General features: G+C 43.2%; 1 protein-coding gene across 1 annotated transcript in view; it reads right to left on the bottom strand.

Moving 5' to 3' along the window:
• Positions 1-21,719, bottom strand: part of LOC140064909 (arf-GAP with SH3 domain, ANK repeat and PH domain-containing protein 1-like) — a 131,653-nt gene that overhangs the window by 74,663 nt on the left and 35,271 nt on the right. Inside the window, exon 2 of the mRNA XM_072112231.1 lies at positions 12,402-12,474. Within this exon, the coding sequence (XP_071968332.1) occupies positions 12,402-12,474 (73 nt within the window). The remainder of the gene's footprint in view (positions 1-12,401; positions 12,475-21,719) is intronic.

The raw sequence follows: 21,719 nt of genomic DNA on the forward strand, positions 1-21,719 counted from the left end.
GTGGGTGAAGGTAAGCGCGTGTCGAGCGACACTTTTTTCGACACGGTTTTTCCGAATCCGTCGGGGTTTTTTTACGGCCACGCACCCCGATTTCCGTTGCGTGCATGCGGGCGACGATGCGCCCCAATCCGATCGCGCGCGCCGAAATCCCGGGGCAATACAGGGAAAATCGGCACAAAACGGAATTTGGTTAACCCATCGCAAAAACGCGAATTGGGCCCTTAGTAAATGACCCCCAATATGTACATCCTACTTGCACATGCCCTATGTAAATGGCATGTATTTATATGTGATGACAGTGCAAAACAATCTTCTCTCCAGAACCCTGGCACCTAGAAACACAATTCTAGTGTCCTATTAAAGGGGGTTTCCCCCCAAACAAGTGAGGCCCTATCCACAGGATAGGGCCTAACTTGCTGATCGGAGGGGGTCTCAGTGATGAGAACATCAAAGATTACGAGAACGGGGGATCCGATAGGGTTCGATGTACAATCTCCCTTAGCTCTATAGAGATGAATAGGGCAACCCGGTCATGCGCGACGGTCTGCTCTGCTCATCTTGGGGAGCGACGAGGGCTCTGACGGAGGTACACCGGGCCCCCCCGTTCTCATGATCTGTGGGGTGTCATCACTGAGACCCCCACCGATCAGCAAGTTAGGCTCCATCCTGTGGATAGGGCTTAACTTGTTACGAGTTATAATAAAATTGGCTTTTTACGATAAAAAGAACTTAGATGAAAGTTTCCCTTTCTCTCTGCAGAGCAGTGTCCCATAGGAGTGGCCAGTAACGAAAACCGCTCCATCATGTGTCTATTTTAAATAGGAGGGAGATGGGTGTTTTTTCTTAGTTTGAAATAGACGCATGAAGGAGCAGTTTCCCAGGGGTAAGGGAGGTGGGGGGGGGGGGGTACCGCTTCTCACTGGCCACTCCCATGGGACACTGCTCTGCAGAGAGAAAGGGAAACTTTTCTTTTTATCAAAAAAAAGGCAGTTTTATTCTAAAAACACGTTGGCAATGCACACACATGTGACAGTGTATATTATATTGGTAATTATATTTCGGTAAAGGTTTATACAATTTGACCACTTACCAAAGCACGGGGAAAATGACAACTTCTATCAAGTTAAAGTCTCAGATTTCATATAAGCAAAAATCTTTCTGATATGTATAGCTGTTCCAAGGATAAGCAGCACAGAACTGAAAAAATTGGAAATTCAGGAACCAGGAACCTGTGGTCACAAAGGGTGTTAAGCAATCAACCCAAAATTGCACAGAAAACTGCGCCTTTTAACAGGTGGTCTGTCTGTATATTTGTTACTTCATCAGCTGATTACAAAGAACCTGGCTCAGAATAATGTACAGTCATGATCCGAACGCAAGTCATAACCATAAGTGACATCCTCACCTTCCGAGCCATCATGGGGGTCTATCCATTTTGTACCTCAGGATGCTCACATCATTCATGCTCCACAGCATGGCACCTCCTCAGATCCAAGTCCACAGCATGGTCCTCCTTTCATTCCTAGTTCTCAGCATGGTTCCTTTTCTTATTCCTAGTTCCCAGAGATGTATTCAATCTAATTTCTTATCCAGTACATGTTTCTACTGTCACAATGCACAGCATGGCATCACTTTAATTCTTATATATCAGCATAGCTCTCTTCCCACCTTTGCTGACATTTTACTGACCAAAATTTGACGATTTATGCACCACCCTTAAATGCTTCTCCTGAGGAATGTTACAGCTGTAAGTCCAAAGTGGCAAGATGTCCTTAAAGGGAACCTGCCATCAGCATTTCACCATTAAACCTAATGACAGGTTCCCACAGAGATATTCATACTGTGCCCCATGCTATACCTATAATGTATGCGTCATATCTAGCAAGGAGACTCACAAAGAGTGTGTTTTCTCTTCAGCCGAGTCCCTGTGTGTGTGCAAGGGGGAATGAGTGAGTAGAGAGATATAGGGGGTCATTTACTAAGGGCCCGATTTACGTTTTCCCGACGTGTTACCCGAATATTTCCGATTTGCGCCAATTCTCCCTGAATTGCCCCGGGATTTTGGCAAACGCGATCTGATTGTGGCGCATCGGCGCTGGCATGCACGCAACGGAAATCGGGGGCGTGGCCGAACGAAAACCCAACGGATTCGGAAAAACCGTCGCATTTAAAACAAAAAATCTGTCGCGGAGCTTGCACTTACCTTCACTCAGCCGAGCTGGTGAACTCCAGCGCGTTCCGATGCTTTTCAGCGCAGCAGCGCCACCTGGTGGACGGCGGAGGAACTGCCTTAATAAATCCCGGCCGGACCCGCAGAGAACGCGCCGCTGGATCGCGAAAGGACCGGGTAAGTAAATCTGCCCCATAGTGTCTGTGTTTGACTCACTGAAGAGAATTCCTTAGACAGGGGGGAACAAGGGAGTTGAAAGACATTGGCTGTGTGTGACTGGCTTAAGAGAAATGACCTCCTTTATTCCCTTCTCCCTCATGTTGTAGGTGCAGCTGTGGAGGACACTTATGAATATGCCGGATTCATCACTGAGGAAGACACAGACGGGCTGATTTGCATACATGATGAGATAACTTTGGGAAAAGAATGTAAAAGTTTATAGGCGTGAGGAGGAGGAACTTAGGGATGGTTGCACTGCTTTCTAAAAGCAGTCTTTAAAAATATATTTTAAAAATATCAGTGATAATGAAGAGCCGTATACCACATGCTTCCACACCAGAAGAATAGATACGATGACCTCAGAACAAGGAAACGTCCAAATGTACCAAGAAATCGAGCATAACAAAGAAGGAAAAGTTCCAACAGGGAAAACTACTGCTATGTATGGCAACCTAATCTCAAGAAATTGGAAATAAAATGTTTGGTCCAGATAAACAGAATTTATTCATATAAATAAAATTGTTCTATTTGTACCTAATACAATATTTAAATAGTAAGATACAAGAAATAAAAGCAAAATAACCCCAGCACCATAGTATTCCTATTACTGTCATATCTCCAACCTATTCTGTAGTTCTGATTGGACTCCGACTGCAGTGTTCTGACATTGTTAACCGCACCCACTGAATTCTGCCAGATCTGGAACCCTGTAACCCCAACCAAATCCAGACCCTTGAAATTTTACCTTAATCCTTCCTGATCTGTAACCCCAAGCCTGATCCGTAACCCCAAACCCGTTACTGAGCCAGAATCCTGTCTGATCTAGAACCCTGTAACACCAACATGCTCCATAACCCTGAACATGGAACCTAGCCATAATTCTGCGTGATGCATGAACCTGTAACCCTAAACATGAGCGTAACCCCAAACCCATACCTGACCCTGAATCTTGCTTGATCTGGAACCCCAATCTGATCTGGAACCCTGAACTTATATTTGAGCCTGAACCCTGCCTGATCCAGAAACCTGTAACCCCAAGCCTGATCTGTATCTGAAAAACCTATGACTAAGCCTGTATTCTGTATCTGAAAAACCTATGACTAAGCCTGTATACTGCCTGATCTGGAACCCTTTAACCCCAACCTAATCCGGAACTCTGAACTTGTACTTGAGCCTGAACCCTACCTGATTCAGAAACCTGTAACCCCAAGCATGCTCTAGAACAGGGGTCAGGAACCTTTTTGGCTGAGAGAGCCATGAACATCACATATTTTAAAATGTATTTCTGTGAGAGCCATACAATATGCACATGGCTCCCAGTAGATAAGTAGCCACGGCACATGTCCCCCAGTAGATAGGTAGCCCCAGTAGGTACCCCAATAGACAGGTAGCCACATCACATGACCTCCACTAAATAAATAGCCCTAGCACAAGCCCCCAAGTAGATAGATAGCCACAGAACATGCCCCCCATTAGATAGGTAGTCATAGCACATTCCCTCAGTAGATAGTTGGCCATTCCACATGAACCCCCAGTAGATAGGTAGTCACAGCACATGCTCCCCAGTAGTTAGGTAGTCACAGCACATGCCCCCAGGCCCCAGTAGATAGGTAGCTCCAGCACATGCCACCAGGAGATAGGTAGTCAGAGAAAAAAAGTGAATACTCATCTTTCTGCTCTCCCTTCTTCTTGCTTCTCATCACTCCCACGCTCTTCTCTATGACCCAGGCCCCGCTGCTATCAATGTTAAGGCAATGGCACCTGGGTCATAAGGAACAGTGGATGCTGCTCTACTCTGACACAGGCACTGTCACCTAAGACTGGTGCGGCGATGGCACTTGGTCACACAAAGGACGCAGGCAGTGGTAACATTCCTGCCTGCATCCAGTGATCATCGCAGTGTGTGTCTTAGATTTGTCTGAGAGCCAGATGCTCCTACCAAAAGAGCCACATATGGCTCCCGAGCCATAGGTTCCCTACCCCTGCTCTAGAACCCTGTACTTGAGCCTGAATCATACCGGATCTGGAACCCTGAACCCCAAACCCATACCTGAGCCTGAATCCTGCTTGATCCAGAACCCAAACCCTATACCTGAGCCTTAATCTAGTCTGAACCCTGATCCTAAGCCTGTCTTTTACATTAATCTGTCTAGTAGGGATAGTCGTAAGGTTGTCTTTTACCATTAGGGTGAGTGAGGCAATTCAGAAGAGACTTGAGATTGTGTGTGATCTCAGGGCCTACAACCCTTTCTCTACCTTTACAGTTGTCTAAAAAGATGGACTGACATACTAAGCAATTTTTCGCAGAAAGCAGCTTCTTTTTCTGCACGCTGCCTTAGAAGAAGCAGAAAATGTCAAGGATTTGCCTTAGATATTGCACGCACTCAAATTTTCGATTTAGGAACAGGCAATGCTCCAACTAAAGCTCAGCAGAAAACATGCCGGATATTGGAAGAATCTATTCAGTTTCGGGATTAAACCCATTTTTCTCAACAGACACGATGCAGCTGACTGCAGCAACTTCCCGGGTCTGAGCGATGCTGACAACGTGCCGGGCATGCTGGATGCTCTCTCCAAGGTGCTGAAAACTGATTAGCCCTATTACAAGCGGGGGAGGCCGATATCAAGATATTCTTCTTTATATATAAAACTTAATAAAAAGCTACAGATGGCACTCGCTCGCTCGAGTCTCAAACATAATGATCTGGCATCTGTTTTGCAGGCCCCAGTGGCAGATGTTACTTTTTGTGGTTTTGCGACTGAAATATAACCAGAAAGCAAACAAATAAGAGTGTTCATAGTACGTGGCGTATTCCGAGGGAATGACGTCTACCGGGAAAGAGACAAACACTGGGATATACAACATGTTATATGGAGGGGTATTGAGTTTTTTATGCTATGGATAGAGATTAGTACATGATTTATGATTTTTGTTGTACAAGAATTTCGGCATCGGTTGGTCCATACTTTTGGCAAAAATCAATATATTAGCTAATTTTTTCCAAAAAGAAATCAGTGGCTTGTGTGTCCTTTTTTTATAGAATACTATAATAAAAAAATCAACCAGATTTATTATTCATTTATTGGGCGTTTGTTGTTGTTGATTTCTGAAACATTTCTAGTCGACTTTAAAAGAAACCTGTCAAACGATTTTACCCTAATACACTCCAAGCCCTCTCTGGTAGGGTATGAAATATCCTTTCTAGAATACCCTCTTTTCTGTGATTTCTTACCCGTTTACCTATTTTTTTAAAAAATCTCCTTCAAATTTATGTGAAAATGAGCATAGGAGAGTCATATTTTACCTGAGATGAGTCAAGTTTAGAAGATGCAGGGGGAGGGTCACTTTAGATGCCCCTATCTTTGGTTCTATAGTAACTAGTGCTACTGGTGTCAAAAGATTCTTAAATATACTCAGGATAACAGAATAACACATTCTCTAATTCACTGTTATTAACAAAACTACAGCATTTTACAGATATAATTCCCACCTGTCTCTAAAGTCCTGGTGTTTACGATTTTGGTTTTCCATGGATAGCACCATAAATCTTTGGTCGGATTCTTCTCATGAATAGCTTCTCCTGTCTGCACACTGCAGTGCTCTTTGCCTCCTGCCCCTCCCCCCTGCATTACAAGACCAGGCGCTTCTTGCCTGCAGGCAGCAGTGTGCAGAGACTTACTCTACAAGCTACAGACAGATACGGTCTTTATAGCAGGGAAGGGGTTATATCAAAGCTGACTGTGTTTTATTGTTTAGGTGAGAGAGCAGAGCTCAGTGTGTCATTGTGTGTCATAATTAAGCTCTGTCTCCTGTATGGCTGCTTTAGCGCCTGCTTTCCAGCTTCTAATAGCAGGAGAGTTTCTCTCTGATTGTATCATCATCTCCTGCAGTTCTCTTCCTGCCAGACAGAATAATCAATTGCTGCACTATCCCCCAGCTGCTGTGCATGAATGATACAGCGCAGGTTGATTAGTGCTTGACTAGTCATGCTTTACTTAGTAGCCATTTGTAATTTCAAGCTCGTGTAATGTCTAAGCCAGCCTGTCCCAGCTTTCCCAAGGTCCTGAATGGTATAATTGTTTTATCAGCAAAACCACTCAGCTCAGGGAATAACCAAGATATGATCCTGCATCAGTGTAGTTACAGCATTCTCAAGGTATGTTTGCTTCATAATGCATCACATCAATGGTAGATTTCCTTTAATATGACACCAGCAGTATGTTTCTAGGTACTATAGAAGCAAAGATAGTGACACTCCCCTTGCTGCCTCTAAACTTGACTCATCTCAGTGGGTTTTCTTGAAAGGACATTTCATACCCTATCTGAGGAGGCTGGTAGTTTAATGGCGTAAAATATAATGACAGGTTTGCTTCAATATGCTACCCGAGCACCTTTCTATTTGAAATAAAGGCCTACAATCAATGGACTACATTGGTCAGAAGTGGCTGAGAGCAGAACTGTTCTAGTTGCCCATAGCAACCAATCAGAGCTCAGCTTTCATTTTCCCACAGCTGTTTATAAAATTAAAGCTGAGCTCTGATTGGTTTCCATGCACAACTGGAACAGTTTAACCTCAGAAACCTTTGATAAATCTCCCTTTAATTTAGTGGCTTTCGAGAGGGCCGACATGTTCTAGGCATAGCCTGTACGGAAGCCCCTGACCTATTACATCCTGGATATCATATATGTAATTTTCCATTTCAATTTTTGAAACAATAGATTGTCCTGGGACTTGTCACTCTTCCCTTCTACAAATGAGAACATAATGTGGAGGCCCATGTTATCTAAGTGCCATCATACACCAAATTCTTCCTAAGAAGAGCGGCTGTATACTGTGGAGTATGCCCATGTTTAATTTCCCCCAACCTGTTGTGGCCAATGCTCACATCACACAACCAGGGAGATAGGAAGTAATGAGAGAGCAGGGCAAGGGGAGACAGTGTAACAGCCTGTGAAGCTACACCACAGTAGAGGTTCAGTAGCACATCAGGGTCATTAACATAATTTCAAAAGTTGATATTAGAAGGATTACAAATATAAGAAGATTATCACAGTCCCGGTGCCTGGATCTATGAGTGATGTCCCTGGTTCATCATGATGGATTTTGATGGTAGATTTCCTTTAAAGGCAGCTGTTCAATTATACATAACATAACAACTCCCGGCGGTAGCTCCTCATGTATCATCAGATCATAAAGACTGTTTTCACAAAGCTCTTCAAGCCTACAAACCTCCGAGGACCATTTCATACATACACAAAAGCTGTCAGAAATGTGGGAAGTGTTCACACCTTGCAGAAGCATTTACCAATCTCTCAGGACTATTTCACTGCTTCACATTTCACAATGAATCCTAATGTAAATGTAACTGCAAATTGTTTCCAGTCCCCATCCTGTAACTAGCGTCGGGTCATCCCAGGCCTCATAGCAGAGATATTGTGGAAGTAAATGTCCTGCTGTTCATGTGGTCGTTAGGACCTTGTGCATCGCAGGAAGGGATTTTACGTTTACTCCTGCGATATACTACATAAAAAGTCCTTCTCAATCAAATTACACGTGTTCTGGGTAAGGGATCATGTATGAAAGTAACCTTAAAGGGATTGGCCACTTTACAATAAATCTCTTCCATTAGCCATGTCTCTGCATGTGTATGTCCCTGTGTCTATGGCTCCTTTGAGAGCTTCATCCTTTCTCTGTTGTCTCCATGCTGCCCTCTGCATATATACACAGTCTCCTCTCTCTCACTGCTCTACGCCGTCATCATGGCGTCAACCGCTGTGTCTCTCTTTTAACTGTCTATCCTCGCTGACAGACATGGGGTGAGGGGATGTAACAGGATGAGTCATAACTCTTCTGCTACAGCTCCTCCTATTCATCAGTGCTCACACATGTAAACAAAGAATCATGAAGAGTCTGCACAGAGCCAAAAGTAAGTGTTAGTACTGCTGAATCACGTGATGAACATTCAGGGATTATTATTAAGGCAGTAAAGGCAAATGGGCAACTTATGTAAAAGAGTGGTCAACCCCTTTAACAATAAAAAGGGACTACCTGGGGTTTGTTGAAGAAGCAGCTGATCATAGAGAATGCTAAGACCACCAATAATATACAGATCGCTTGATGTTTTAAAGGGGTTTTCCCACAAAACAAGTTAGGTCCTATCCAGAGATTGCAAGAACAGGGGGTCCGATGTACCTCCATTGCACCCCTCGTCTCTGCCCTTTTCATCTCTATGGAGCTGATGGAGATTGCAGAGTATGGCGCTCAGCAATCTCCGTCAGCTCCATAGAGATTAAAGGGGTAGCTTGACCATGCCCGACCGGCTGCTCCGCTCATCTTGTGGAGCGATGAGAGGTCCATCGGACGCTCCGTTCTCGTGATCTGTGGGGGTCTCATTACTCATATCCCCACCGATCAGCACGTTAGGCCTCATCTTGTGGATAGGGCCTGACTTGTTTTGTGGGAAAACCCCTTTAACCTTTCTTGTCTTAAATATGTAAAAAATAATAATATAACAACATAATAAAAAAGATCAGTGCAGCGTAAAAAAAAAGTAAAAAAAGTCAATTTTTAATATCTTTCTTTCACATCCTCACAAAAGTAAAGGTTCCTTCAGCCTGACATATCCAATTCACGTCTGTAAAAAACGCATCTGTCGTCACTCTGTGTTTCTTCTTGTACAGGCAGTCACAGACTTAAAGGAAATCTGCCATCAAAATCCATCATGATAAACCAGGGCCATGGATAAGAAATATAAGAAGATCACCACAGTCCCGGTGCCTGGATCTACGAGTAATGTCCCTGGTTTATCAGGATGGATTCTGATTTCCTTAAAAGCAAATTATCACACAAATATGGGTTTGGAGAATCACAGAAATGCTGCTTCATATTTCTCAGAACCTCTTTGCTGAGTGACATGTGACAATGACACTGACAGCCCCAATGCCTGCACAGTCACTACAGACACTGAGTCGCTGCCTCTCATGTGACCTAAAAACCCAAAAAAGCCTCTTCTCCAGCACACTGCACCGCTGGGCACACCGTACACTATCATTTCTATCCTGGTATGCGCCATCCCTCTGCCCGTGCAGGCACATCTAGCAGTGCGAGAAGATGGGCACAGCATGGCACCTCAGCGGGGTACAAGCACAGGCTCTAGAGTATAAATGGAGTCTGACAAGATGTGAAAGGACATTGGGAATAACATATCTCTCACAGCACCTGCCAATGAATGGGAAGAGACCGGATATTGTCTTCCCCCACCACAAAGCCAGCCAGAGAAATGAAGCTCAGTTCATGATCAATGACATATACCGGGCAGCTGGAAGGGAAGAAAAATCTGTCGCTCTGCTTCTCTGTGTACAGTGCATCCAAAAATATCTTAACAAGGAACATAGATTTTAAGGAAACATCTATATGGGCAGACGGAAGTGTCGAACTAGTGTTACCCACGTTGGATTTCTCGGCAATGGTAGAAAATTGTTTTAGAGATTTCATGTTCATGTGCCAGAAGTCAACGTCTAAATGGGCAGCCCCCTACTTAAGGACACCCGACTTACAGATGAACCCCTCTGACCACTGTGACCTCTGGTGAACTCTCTGGATGCTTTACTATAGTCCCTGGCTACGATGATCAGCTGGAAGGTGTCTGTAATGAATCTTTACTGATAATCCTCGGTCCCTTTACAGAAAATAATTTTGAAACTCCAATTGTCACCGGGGCAAAATTTTTTTTTTGTCAGGAACTACAATTATAAAAGATACAGTTCCGACATACATACAAATTCAACTTAAGTACAAACCCGGGGACTGCCTGTACTGGGCTAAAAACGTTTTCTAGTATTACTATTAAAGGGATTGTCCAGTCACAGTAAGTTAGCCGCTATCCACAGGCTGATCGGTGGGGGGCTCAGTGATGCAACGCCTAAGGATCATGAGAACGGGGTCCATTGTACCCCATAGAAACAGAGCAGCCAGTCATGCACGAGCCATGATGATCTATTCATCTCTTTGGCGCTGACGGAGAAAGACAGTAAATAGAGTGGCACTTCGCATGTGCGACTGGCCCTCCATTTTTTGGGGGATGCAATGGGGGTACAACTGTCTTCTCTCATGAACAACCTATTCTTGTGATCAATGGGGTCCCATCACTGTGAGCCACACTGATCAGTAAGTTAGCCCCTATTTGGTGGATAGGGTCTGACTTTCTGGGAATAGATAACCACTTTAATGGCCATTGGATAAGCTATCAATAGCTAATTGATGCCCCCCCCCCCCCCTGACCGACCCAGAACAAATATGGTTCTGAACTAAGAAAGCGCAGAGCTCGAGCAGTTGGTTCTGTGCTTACTGCATGTGGGAAGCCATTTGAAGCTTTCCATTCACTTTCAATGTGTAGCATGGCCATTAACTGCTTTTGCCTCCGATCAACTACTGATGGTCTATCCTGCAAAAAGGTCTGGAAGATCCTTTTAAAATTACGTTACTTTTATCTAGGGGTATGTTCAAAGAGTAACATCTTAATGCTTGCAATGCGAGCTCGCATTACCGTTGACATCGGAACTTTTTCACCCCACAAGTAAAAACAGCAGTTTGTAGTGCACTATATAAGCTTTCCAAATATATTGTTCCAGTCACGTAATGATTGGTAAATTTTAGACAAAAATCAAACTGAAGTTATCCTCTCGTGCACCAGGTCTGTGGCCAAACTTGTTGTTACATTATACTTTTAGGGAGGTCACTTAGGAGCTGGTACACCCTCTTTAAATGGACTGTAGGATAAGTTATTAGTAGTCAATTGATGGTGGTGCAACACACAACGTCCAGGTCCATTAGCTGTTTGCAGCGCTGCTTGACTGTGACTGCAGTTACACAATAGAGTTGATCAGAATTGCTGTTACACAATATAGTGGATCTGGACTGCTGTTACACAATATAGTGGATCTGTACTGCTGTTACACAATATAGTGGATCTGTACTACTGTTACACAATATAGTGGATCTGTACTGCTGTTACACAATCAGTCAGTAGATCTTAACTGCTGTTACACAATAGAGTACATCTTGACTGCCGTTACACAATAGAGTGCATCTTAATTGCCATTACACGGTAGAGTGGATTTTGGCTCTCATTACACAATCAGTAAGTGGATCTGAACTGCTGTTACACAATCAGTCAGTGGATCCTAACTACTGTTACACAATAGAGTACATCTTGACTGCCGTTACACAATAGAGTGTATCTTAATTGCCATTACATGGTACAGTGGATTTTGGCTCCCATTAGGATAAGTTATTAGTAGTCAATTGATGGTGGTGCAACACACAACGTCCAGGTCCATCAGCTGTTTGCAGCACTGCTTGACTGTGACTGCAGTTACACAATAGAGTTGATCAGAATTGCTGTTACACAATATAGTGGATCTGTACTGCTGTTACACAATATAGTGGATCTGTACTGCTGTTACACAATATAGTGGATCTGTACTACTGTTACACAATATAGTGGATCTGTACTGCTGTTACACAATATAGTGGATCTGTACTGCTGTTACACAATATAGTGGATCTGGACTGCGTTTACACAATATAGTTGATCTGGACTGCTGTTACACAATCAGTCAGTAGATCTTAACTGCTGTTACACAATAGAGTACATCTTGACTGCTGTTACACAATAGAGTGTATCTTAATTGCGATTACACGGTAGAGTGGATTTTGGCTCTCATTACACAATCAGTCAGTGGATCTGGACTGCTGTTATACAATAGAGTGGATCTGGACTGCTGTTACACAATAGAGTGGATCTGGGCTGCTGTTACAAAATAGAGTGTATCTGGACTGCTGTTACATAATAGATAGGATCTTCACTGCCGTTCCACAATAGACAGAGATATACGCTTTAGACTCTGTCCATAGCGTCAATCCACTGATCAGCGAAGGTGTTGAATGTAACAATATACAATGTTGAAACACAACACAAGGTAAAGCAGACACGAGAACTTCTAGCTCACCTTCACCAGCGCTGTTCTTTGCTTTGGCGGCTTTCTTCATCTTGTGGAGAACTGTTCGGTCTGTGTCCAGTGCCTAAAAGATACATACATCAGATTAAGATATAATAAAGACAGGATAAAGATTGCGTCTATTTCCTTACATCTGTGTTTTACAATTGATTTCCAGAGCTAACCCAATGAACAATATAAAGTCCATAAACTGGAAAAATTATGAGGCCTCAAATGCCCTTGAGTCCTTTAAAGAGATTTACATTACACTCCACCAGGGAAAGACGTTGTGGAGAAAGAAGCTTATCACTAGTTCTGCTACATTCTTCCCAATCTCAAATTGAATAAGATTTCTCTGAAATTTATGTCTTCTCATAAATACAGCAGGCTCATAACTATGAGTCCGATGTATTCTTCTGTTAATAGCCATTTTACCCAAATAAGGATGCATTTATATGGTTGTAAGTGTGAACGACAAATCCGATTCTGACCACAGGAGAAATGACCTGAACTTCTAACATCATAGATTCTGCTGATGCCGTGAAATTGGATTGTTAGACCGGCAACCACATGGGATATCAGGCAATAACACAGACCCTATGATGTGGATGTGGCCTTGGAAACGTCGACTTGCCAGACTCAAAATACACCATCTTAAAGGGGCTTATACTGGAGACCACATTTAGTACATATTCGGACATTTACATCACCCATTTGTTTACTTACTTCGGGCCAGACTGCGGCACACAGTAACCCAAATGTTCCTTCTAGTATGGGGCCCAAAAAGCAATGTGATATAAGGTAGGTACATTAGTTTCTTGCCACAAATTAAAGGGGTGGTACCAGGATATGAGAAACATGTCTGGTACCTCCCAGAAGCAGTAAAACATCAGTCCTTGGGTTGTGTCTGGCATTGTTATATGGATCTATTGAAGAGAAAGGGTCGGAGCAGTAATACTTGCCAAAAAACCACTGATATTTTATTTTGGTTAGATCAGAGCCTTGGCCTCCCATTATGTCACACAGACCTGAATTGTCTGAATGATAGGGAGGACTTGGCGGCACCGCACATGACATAATCATCCCCTGTATAGGTCGGCTAGTAAGTGGATGTGTATACTTGCTGGCAGCCGGGCCCCGTCCGCTTGTCTCTGAAAACCTTTTTATTACATTTCTTTTATTACATTCATAGCAGAGCGAGACAGAGCATAATTGCTTTTCATGTAGCCACTGCATAAAACATAGAAAAACAGGAGCGAAACAACCGTTTATGATTAAAGTGTACGTTCTCACGTCTCTATAGATTGCCGTTACCCTTCGCTCATGGGGTTTTTCATTTAAACGAAACCAATGCGGACAAAAATCAGGTCATGTCTTTCATGTCTTGGAAAGAAATGAGAGCTGTAAAATTTTACACATTTAACGTCAATCAGCTGAGTTTGCGTTCCCAATGCGGGCCAATGCCAGTGCCGCTTCCCAGCGATGATCCTAACCATGTATGGATACTGTTTAGTAAAGGAAATATCAGGAATTTTGTCACGTCGGGGGTTAATCTGGGAGTGACCTTTCAAATAGGATTTTTCCCACCTATACCGAATGCATATACTGTTCCCAGGTCCCAAGGCACAGCATTGTGAATGTTCTGAACAAATAGCGCTGTGCCCACGGGGAGACTGGTAGCAAAACTGTGTATCTTGGGGGATGGGCACACAAAACCGACTGGGTAAATATCAGGGTTGATGCAATTAAATACATCCTTTTGGGAGTCCCAATCCAATAACTGGTCCGCTTTGGATTCCTGCCCGTGAGTCACTGTACAATCACCACATAGAATTCATATTAACCGATCCACCGCTGGAGGTGGCCAATGCCTCCGTATAGGGGCAAAAACCTCTAGTGAATATATGATGCAATGCGTTCATACCTAAATAAGTAATACAATATAATGTAGCGTGAGAAATACTAATATACAGGATAAACCCATGACCATCAGATTTAAAGGTTATTTCCACCTTATATGCTATTTTCAAAGTGTCCACAATACGAAATAAAGCAACCCCATCAGGACCAGCTTAGTTTTTACCTTTTATTTTTAATCGCCAACCGTAGTTCATTATTTTTACTTTTACATTTACTATTTTGCAGGACCAGTTACGTTTATGAATGTGTCCACAGCTCCTATACCAGTGTGTCCAAATTCGTAAAAAAAAAAAAAAAAAACCTGACCATAAGTTCTATCCGTATTTTCTATAGCTGGCAGACGTCCTCATTTTCTTATATAGGCTCATGCACAGGGCTTTTCATTTCACAGCCCGGTGCTTGCGAGGACTGCCCTGGAAGATAAAGGTGGAGCAGGTCCTACACCTGCCCAGGTTTGCGTCCCAGGCATATTTTTAATGGTCATGGACATGTGAGCAGAGCTCACCTGCGGATGACACACGGGATGCAAACATAGGTCCACAGGACCCTTGTTTGAGTCCCATGTACTGCACATTTAGGTGAGTCACTTCTAGAAAATTTGCTATATTATTAGCTCTCATAACAAAAAGTTCTCTTCCCCCAGTATTGCTGGGTACGGTAGTAACTCAGGGTGAGATTTTGTGATCTGCTGTGAGATAATGGGTGTAAGCAGCACACACATCTGAGATGACTGTGCTGTCCCCCCTGTAGTTACCCTGGAATGGATGTCTGCCAGGGTGACTGTGGGACCCAGTTCTAGTGTCTACAGCTGTCTGGGTGGAAGTCCGCAATCAATTTAGTGCATGTGGGGGCTCTATCTTCACTAACGGAGGTAAGATGGACGTTGTTCACACATCGCTCTCAGCAGGAGAGTTGCCCCACCTCTGAGTGTTGACGCTGTCAGATAGTGAAGCCACAGTAGCAAGCGGACAGTGTCAGCATCCGGAGATGGTACAACTCTCCTGCAAAGAGAGCGGCGCAAACAGCGGCCATCTCACCTCCATAAGACACCGCGCCACGCTGCGGATGCCGTCACCAAAAACATCTAGGCGCATCACGTCCGACACACGTCATAGGTTAGCCATGACTACCAATATAAACCTATGAACTTCCACAACAAGTTTTTCTCTTATGCTGAATCCATATTGCCTTCCATCTATCCCCAATTTCTTGTTTATCCACCAAATGTTTGTAACAAGTAGTAGGTAATGTGACTACACAGAGTGTGTTTGTTGTCTGTTACCATAGAAACATGAAGCTCTGTGTAGAAGATGCAGACCCAAAATGTTAGCAACTGTTTAAGTAGATTATTGCAAAATTTCTCTCTTTTCCCAGCCGGAATAATAAAATGAATGGTTTGTCACTATTAGGAAAAAAATAGCTGTTGCTGAGGAGTTCTGTGACCATATAAAAGCAGAAAGACAGAAATACTGCACTAGGCCTAAAGGTTAAGACTGGACGACGCTTTATTGTCTCTGTGCTTTATGATTAATAGCCGCACCCGACAATGATACAAAAACTAAACGCCACTTTATTATCATGAGGACAATGGAAAATTAAGATCCTGTAGAGCATAATTCATGCTGCAGACAGCGGCTGTCCCTTACGTCTTAGTCTTACAGGGGACGCACAGCGTTAGTCAGTACAATGGGAAACGTCCCCTGGTTCTACGAATGCAGCAATAGCTATGGTATCAGATGTAGGAATATGGTATATGCATCACCCCAATTATACCGCAGGTTATAATTAACAAATAAATTCACAGTCAAGATGTGCAGTAGATTACTTAGAAGTGGACTATCTTTAGAAATACGTCCTGCTGCTGCTGTCCTGCTGCTATGCATATAAGTCTCCCAAGTGTCACCGCACTATTCTATAGACTGTTCTATGGGAGACGCGGGCACAGTGTGCGTGTCCTGATACGTACATTACATCGAGGGCCCAATATCAAACCACAATATTTATTAATATTTACTTAGTTCTGCATGGATTACCTGCATGGATTACCTTGGAAAGTAAAATTATAGGCAAAGGAGATGTATAACTTCTTATGGCTCCCAGGTCCATTACCAATCCCGATCTCTGCTGCACTCGACTTCCTAGAAGAGCCGCTTATCCAGTGATTTAGTGAGTGTCTCTTTTAGATGAGTGCAGCAGGGTCCAGGGGCAGTAAGTAAGCAGTTAATATTTAAGTGGACCCCTTGGAGCCCCTTTACCTTAACGTACTGGACAACCTCTTTAAAGGGTGTTGTCCACTATTAGCAAATAATTGATATGGTTTGCTTACTGAAAGGTGATACAATTTTCCACTAAACTTTCTGCACCAATTTCCTCACTGTTTTCTAGATCTTTACTTGCTGTCATTCTATAGGAAGTTTCATTGTTTACTTCCCATTATGTGATGTCACACAGGTGCATGGCTCGTTTTAACGTGGTCATGTGATGTCACACAGGTGCACTGCTCATTATAACCGTGGTCATGTGATGTCACACAGGGGCACTGCTCATTATAACCCTGGTCATGTGATGTCACACAGGTGCACTGCTCATTATAACTCTGGTCATGTGATGTCACACAGGTGTACAGCTCGTATATATCCCAGGTCATGTGATGTCACACATGTGCGTGGCTTGTTATATCCCTGGTCATGTGATGTCACAAAGGGGCAGGGTTCGTTATATCCCTGATCATGTGATGTCACACAGGTGCACAGTTCGTTATATCCCAGGTCATGCGATGTCACACAGGTGCAGGGCTCGTTATATATCCCTGGTGATGTGATGTGACACAGATGCATGTCTCATTAGATCGCTGGTCATGTAATGTCACAAAGGTGCACAGTTTGTTATATTATTGGTCATGTGATGTCACACAGGTGCACGGCTCATTATATCCCTGGTCATGTGATGTCACACAGGTGCACAGCTCATTATATCCCTGGTCATGTTATGTGACATGGGGCAACATTTTTGTAATCACTCAAGGTTCCAGCAGTCAATCTACAATTTATCACCTGCCATATAGAAAAATATTCCAGTTAAAAAAAAACTTAAAAAACTTAAACATTTTTTTTTTATTGCTATGCAGAACCTTCTAAGCAGAAAGAGCGGCTTTTTGTTTGCATGATAACCCTGCTATGACAGGAGTCTAATGCGGATAAATTGCTTCTGTTTGGAGTAGACCTTAAGAGGTATAATACAGCCAAGATGATACAAAAAAGATATGTGCAAGAAGATTACATTAATGGGGTTTTATTGCAAAAAAACAAAATAGTCTAGTGAAACCCTTTAGGCGCTGGTCTGTACCTCGTGGATGCAGCTACACAGCTCTCTCTATTAAAATCCATGAGAATAAGTTAAAGGAAATCTGTTATCCATGGCCTCCTTCCTTTAAAATCTACTCTACTATCTATTATGTTTATGAACCTAAAGGGCTCTAGTGGGTGTTTCCAGAACCCCTCAGTGATGCAGCATCACAGGCTGTTACAATGAGTAGAACATGTCTCCCCCTTCCTCTGCCAGTGTAATCTCGCAGCCGGTAGTTCAGGGAGAGGGGAGACCTACCCTGCTTATTGTAACAAGTCAAAAGAGATTACAGGCAGTCCCCGGGTTACATACAAGATAGGGTCCGGAGGTTTGTTCTTAAGTTGAATTTGTATGTAAGTCGAAACTGTATATTTTATAATTGTAGATCCAGACAAAAAGTAGAAAGCAGCTAATGTGCGATTCCGATGCTGTTGATGGTAATGTTCATAGACAGAGAAGCAGCATAGCAACTTGGTCGTAACATTTTGTAAGTTGTTGGATATGAATTTAATTAACGTCAACTCATTAATAATAATTAATGCTGACTAACGCTACAGGTCCCATAGTAGGAGGGGTTCTAGTGGCCTTTACCATGTGTCTATATACAGGGGCGTAACTTGAGGGGGTGCAGAGGTTGCGGTGGCACCCGGGCCAAAAAGGTTTAGGGGGCCCTTATGGTGTCACTTTCCCATATGAGAAGACTATTACTATAAACCATACATTATAGTCGGGGGCCCGGCACAGACTTTGCACTGGGGCCCATCAGCTTCTAGTTACACCACTGCCTATAGGATAAGACGGACAGTCAAATGGACACTCAAACTGTAACTGGCTAGAAGCTCCACGACTTTTCGGCAGTGGTGAACTTTACTGCGCTGATGACTAAGAATAGTTAGCCACTTGCGGAGAAGAAAAACTCTCTAGGAAGACTCTGTGGCAAGTAGAAAGGTTCCTTTGTGAAGGATCTGTACTGAACAAAGCAAATTAACTCAGCAGAAGTCAGGAGCTGGGAGTAATTGCTATTTGCTTTCCAAGGCTTTCTCATTATTATTCCGATTCTCGTCTCCATGGAAACCGCTTCCTCCGGCTGCCGAGCTCTTCCCTGAATGATTGACGCAGAGCTTTTATGAAGCTTTACAGAAGGTATATTTGCTCGGGCACTTACTCCATCCAAGGCGGGAAGACTTGCTGATTCTCCTTTTGTATCTTGGAAAGATAATGTACGAATCCTCTTGTACGCGCTTTAAGGAAAGAGAATTCATCGGTTGAAATGTATCCTTACCTACACCACAGCCATGTTCCGTGATGGAGGAGTAAAGGGAGGGGTTGTGAAGATGTTCTGGTATAAAAAAACAAGGATTTTATTACAACGCGTTTCGGGTATAGCAAACATCCCTATCAAGTGCCAGGATTTTCTGTGTGTATCAGGTTTACAACGCGTTTCGAGTATAGCAAATATCCCTATCAAGTGCAAGGATTTTATGTGTGTATCAGGTTTACAACGCGTTTCGGGTATAGCAAACATCCCTATCAAGTGCAAGGATTTTATGTGTGTATCAGGTTTACAATGCGTTTCGGGTATAGCAAACATCCCTATCAAGTGCAAGGATTTTTTGTGTTTCCAGGTCTATCAGGTTATCAGGTTTACAACGCGTTTTGGACATAGCCAACACCCCTTTCAAGTGCAAGAGACTTTTCAAAACCCTGCAGATCCCAGCATTAACCCTGTGATAACCAGTGCTCAGCGTCTTTGTGCAGACCCGACCTTTGCATAGAGATAGAGGATCTGGGTGAACTTTCCCCTTTCACCTTTGCTCTATAACTAAAGATTAACCGCACATGAAGTGCAGTAAAAGAGGGACTTATGTACATTTATATGTTGCACATTTTGGGAATGTTCCTGTGTCCTGCAGGTGCAAAGCTAAAAATATTTAGCATTCAGAATTAATGGCTGCTGAATCCTGACTTGCCAGCGGTGGCTCTCCGCAGGGAGACGTCGCTACTGTTATAATCCTTAGGTTACTGAAACACATTAGTAAGATGACTGGCAATATTATTGCAGTGAGCTCCATTACTGGTTAGTGTTACGACCCAGTAATGTTACCAAAGTTCCTCTGTGCTGCAACTTCACAGGCTTTTACACTGCCTCACCCTCCCCTCTGCTCCCTCTGCACAACCCATCCATCTGCCTGCTGTAATCTCACACAGTGGGAGGGGGAAGTACTCCTGAACAGTGTAACAGTCTCTGAAGCCACAGGGGCTCTTGTAACACCCCAGAGCCCTTCAGGCTCATTAGAATAGTTATAAAAGTTGATTCTAGAAGGAAGGAGGCCATGAATAACAAATATAAGATGATTTCCACAGTCACGGTGACTGGATCTTTAAGTGTCCCTGGTTTTTCATGATGGATTTTAATGGTAGATTTCCTCATTTATATGTGTTTTTTTCAATGCCAAAATATTGAAGTTTAGAATGGATTTACATAAGGATATTTGTCCGATACCCTTATATTGGTTTCATTAATTCATTAATATTAGTGGTTTTTACAGTCACTAAAGCATAAAATAAAGCAGTTCTGACCTTTTACAGCATGTGACTATGTGACAGGTAAGTGCTTATTATGTAGGTCTTGGAGTATCAGTCAGTTTAAGGTGTTAAAGTGAACCTGTCATCATGAATGTCATTTTTAGCTGGTGACAGGTTCCTATAGCCTATTCTATGCTGATTTTAAAAATGCGTTTGTCAACATTCTGAATCGTTTCAGTATTTTATAAAACTATTACATATTTCACATTACCTGGCTCCCTGCCAGCACTGTGTGGTGAGTCCCAGGGGAGGGGGAGCTGCAGCCTGTGTCAGCCTCCTCCCCACTCATGCAGCTCCCTCCCAGCCTTCCCACTTCCTGTAATGTGCATTGAGCAGGTAGGGGAGGGAGATGGTGTGGATTAGTATAAGAATGTATGAGGAGATACAGGCACACACTGGCTGCAGCTGTCCCCCACCTCCCAGGGACTCACCACATGCTGCTGGCAGGGAGCCAGGTTATGTGAAATAAAGTTTTATAAAGTAGTTTCAGTATTCAGAATGCTGACAATGACATTTTAAAAAATAAACATAGCATAGGCTATTGCAACTTGTGACCAGCCAAAAATGACATTACTGGTAACGGGTTCCCTTTAAAACAGAGAACCATAGTATAAACATACCCTTTGTGGGAGACCTGAATTGTTTTGTGGCATGAAAACTTTAACCCTTTAACATACCAAGAACGGTTGCCACTCCTCCTCTGGCACCCCTGAATTATTTCGGATGCTGGGGCCTAGTCTAATAAAGGAGCATCCCAATATCCGGGAGGCTTCTGCAGTGCACAGGAGGTATATCAAATCCTCTGGGGGTCTAGGAGGTCTTCCCACTTTCTGGGAGTCAGAGTAAGTATAGAAAACAGGGGAGAAGAGCTACAATCACTTACAGAATTCCCACAACAGTATAAATGATATATAACGTTCACTAACCATTTCATTTAGGATTAAAAATAACAAGGAAACAGGAAACTAACACAGGGATCACAAGGATATCCGTGGTCTTCTATGTAAAACCCAACTGTAAAAGATCTAGCAACGAAACCCCACAACAGATGGCGGAAAATCAGGGAGAGCGCGGCGCGCTGCCGTATTCTGGAAGAGAACAGGAGGAGCATTTCCAGGGACATTTGTGGAAAACTGATTGTCGTGAAAAGGGAAAATGATTCAAAAGGAACATCGCAACCTAAAGTTCTACAATACCCTGTACATAGGAGCCTCCAGAATCCACAATGACTGGATGTGAATAGGAAGCTATTTCTTTGCAGTTTCTATTCGGCAATAAGCATTCATGGCGAGAAAAATTGCTTCATTGTCAAGAAGATAAATGATAAAACTGATAAATAAAAAGAAATGATAACACCATGTCCGATGCCTTGGAAATCCGAGTTGGGAATTTAAAATGCAGAATCTAGTGAGCCGGGGTCCAAACCGTTCAGGCTTTATCTTTTGAGTATTTGCTGCAACTCCCCAAAGTTTAGTGGGC

This window comes from Engystomops pustulosus, chromosome 6 (genome assembly GCF_040894005.1).
Source record: "Engystomops pustulosus chromosome 6, aEngPut4.maternal, whole genome shotgun sequence".
Taxonomy (NCBI): domain Eukaryota; kingdom Metazoa; phylum Chordata; class Amphibia; order Anura; family Leptodactylidae; genus Engystomops; species Engystomops pustulosus.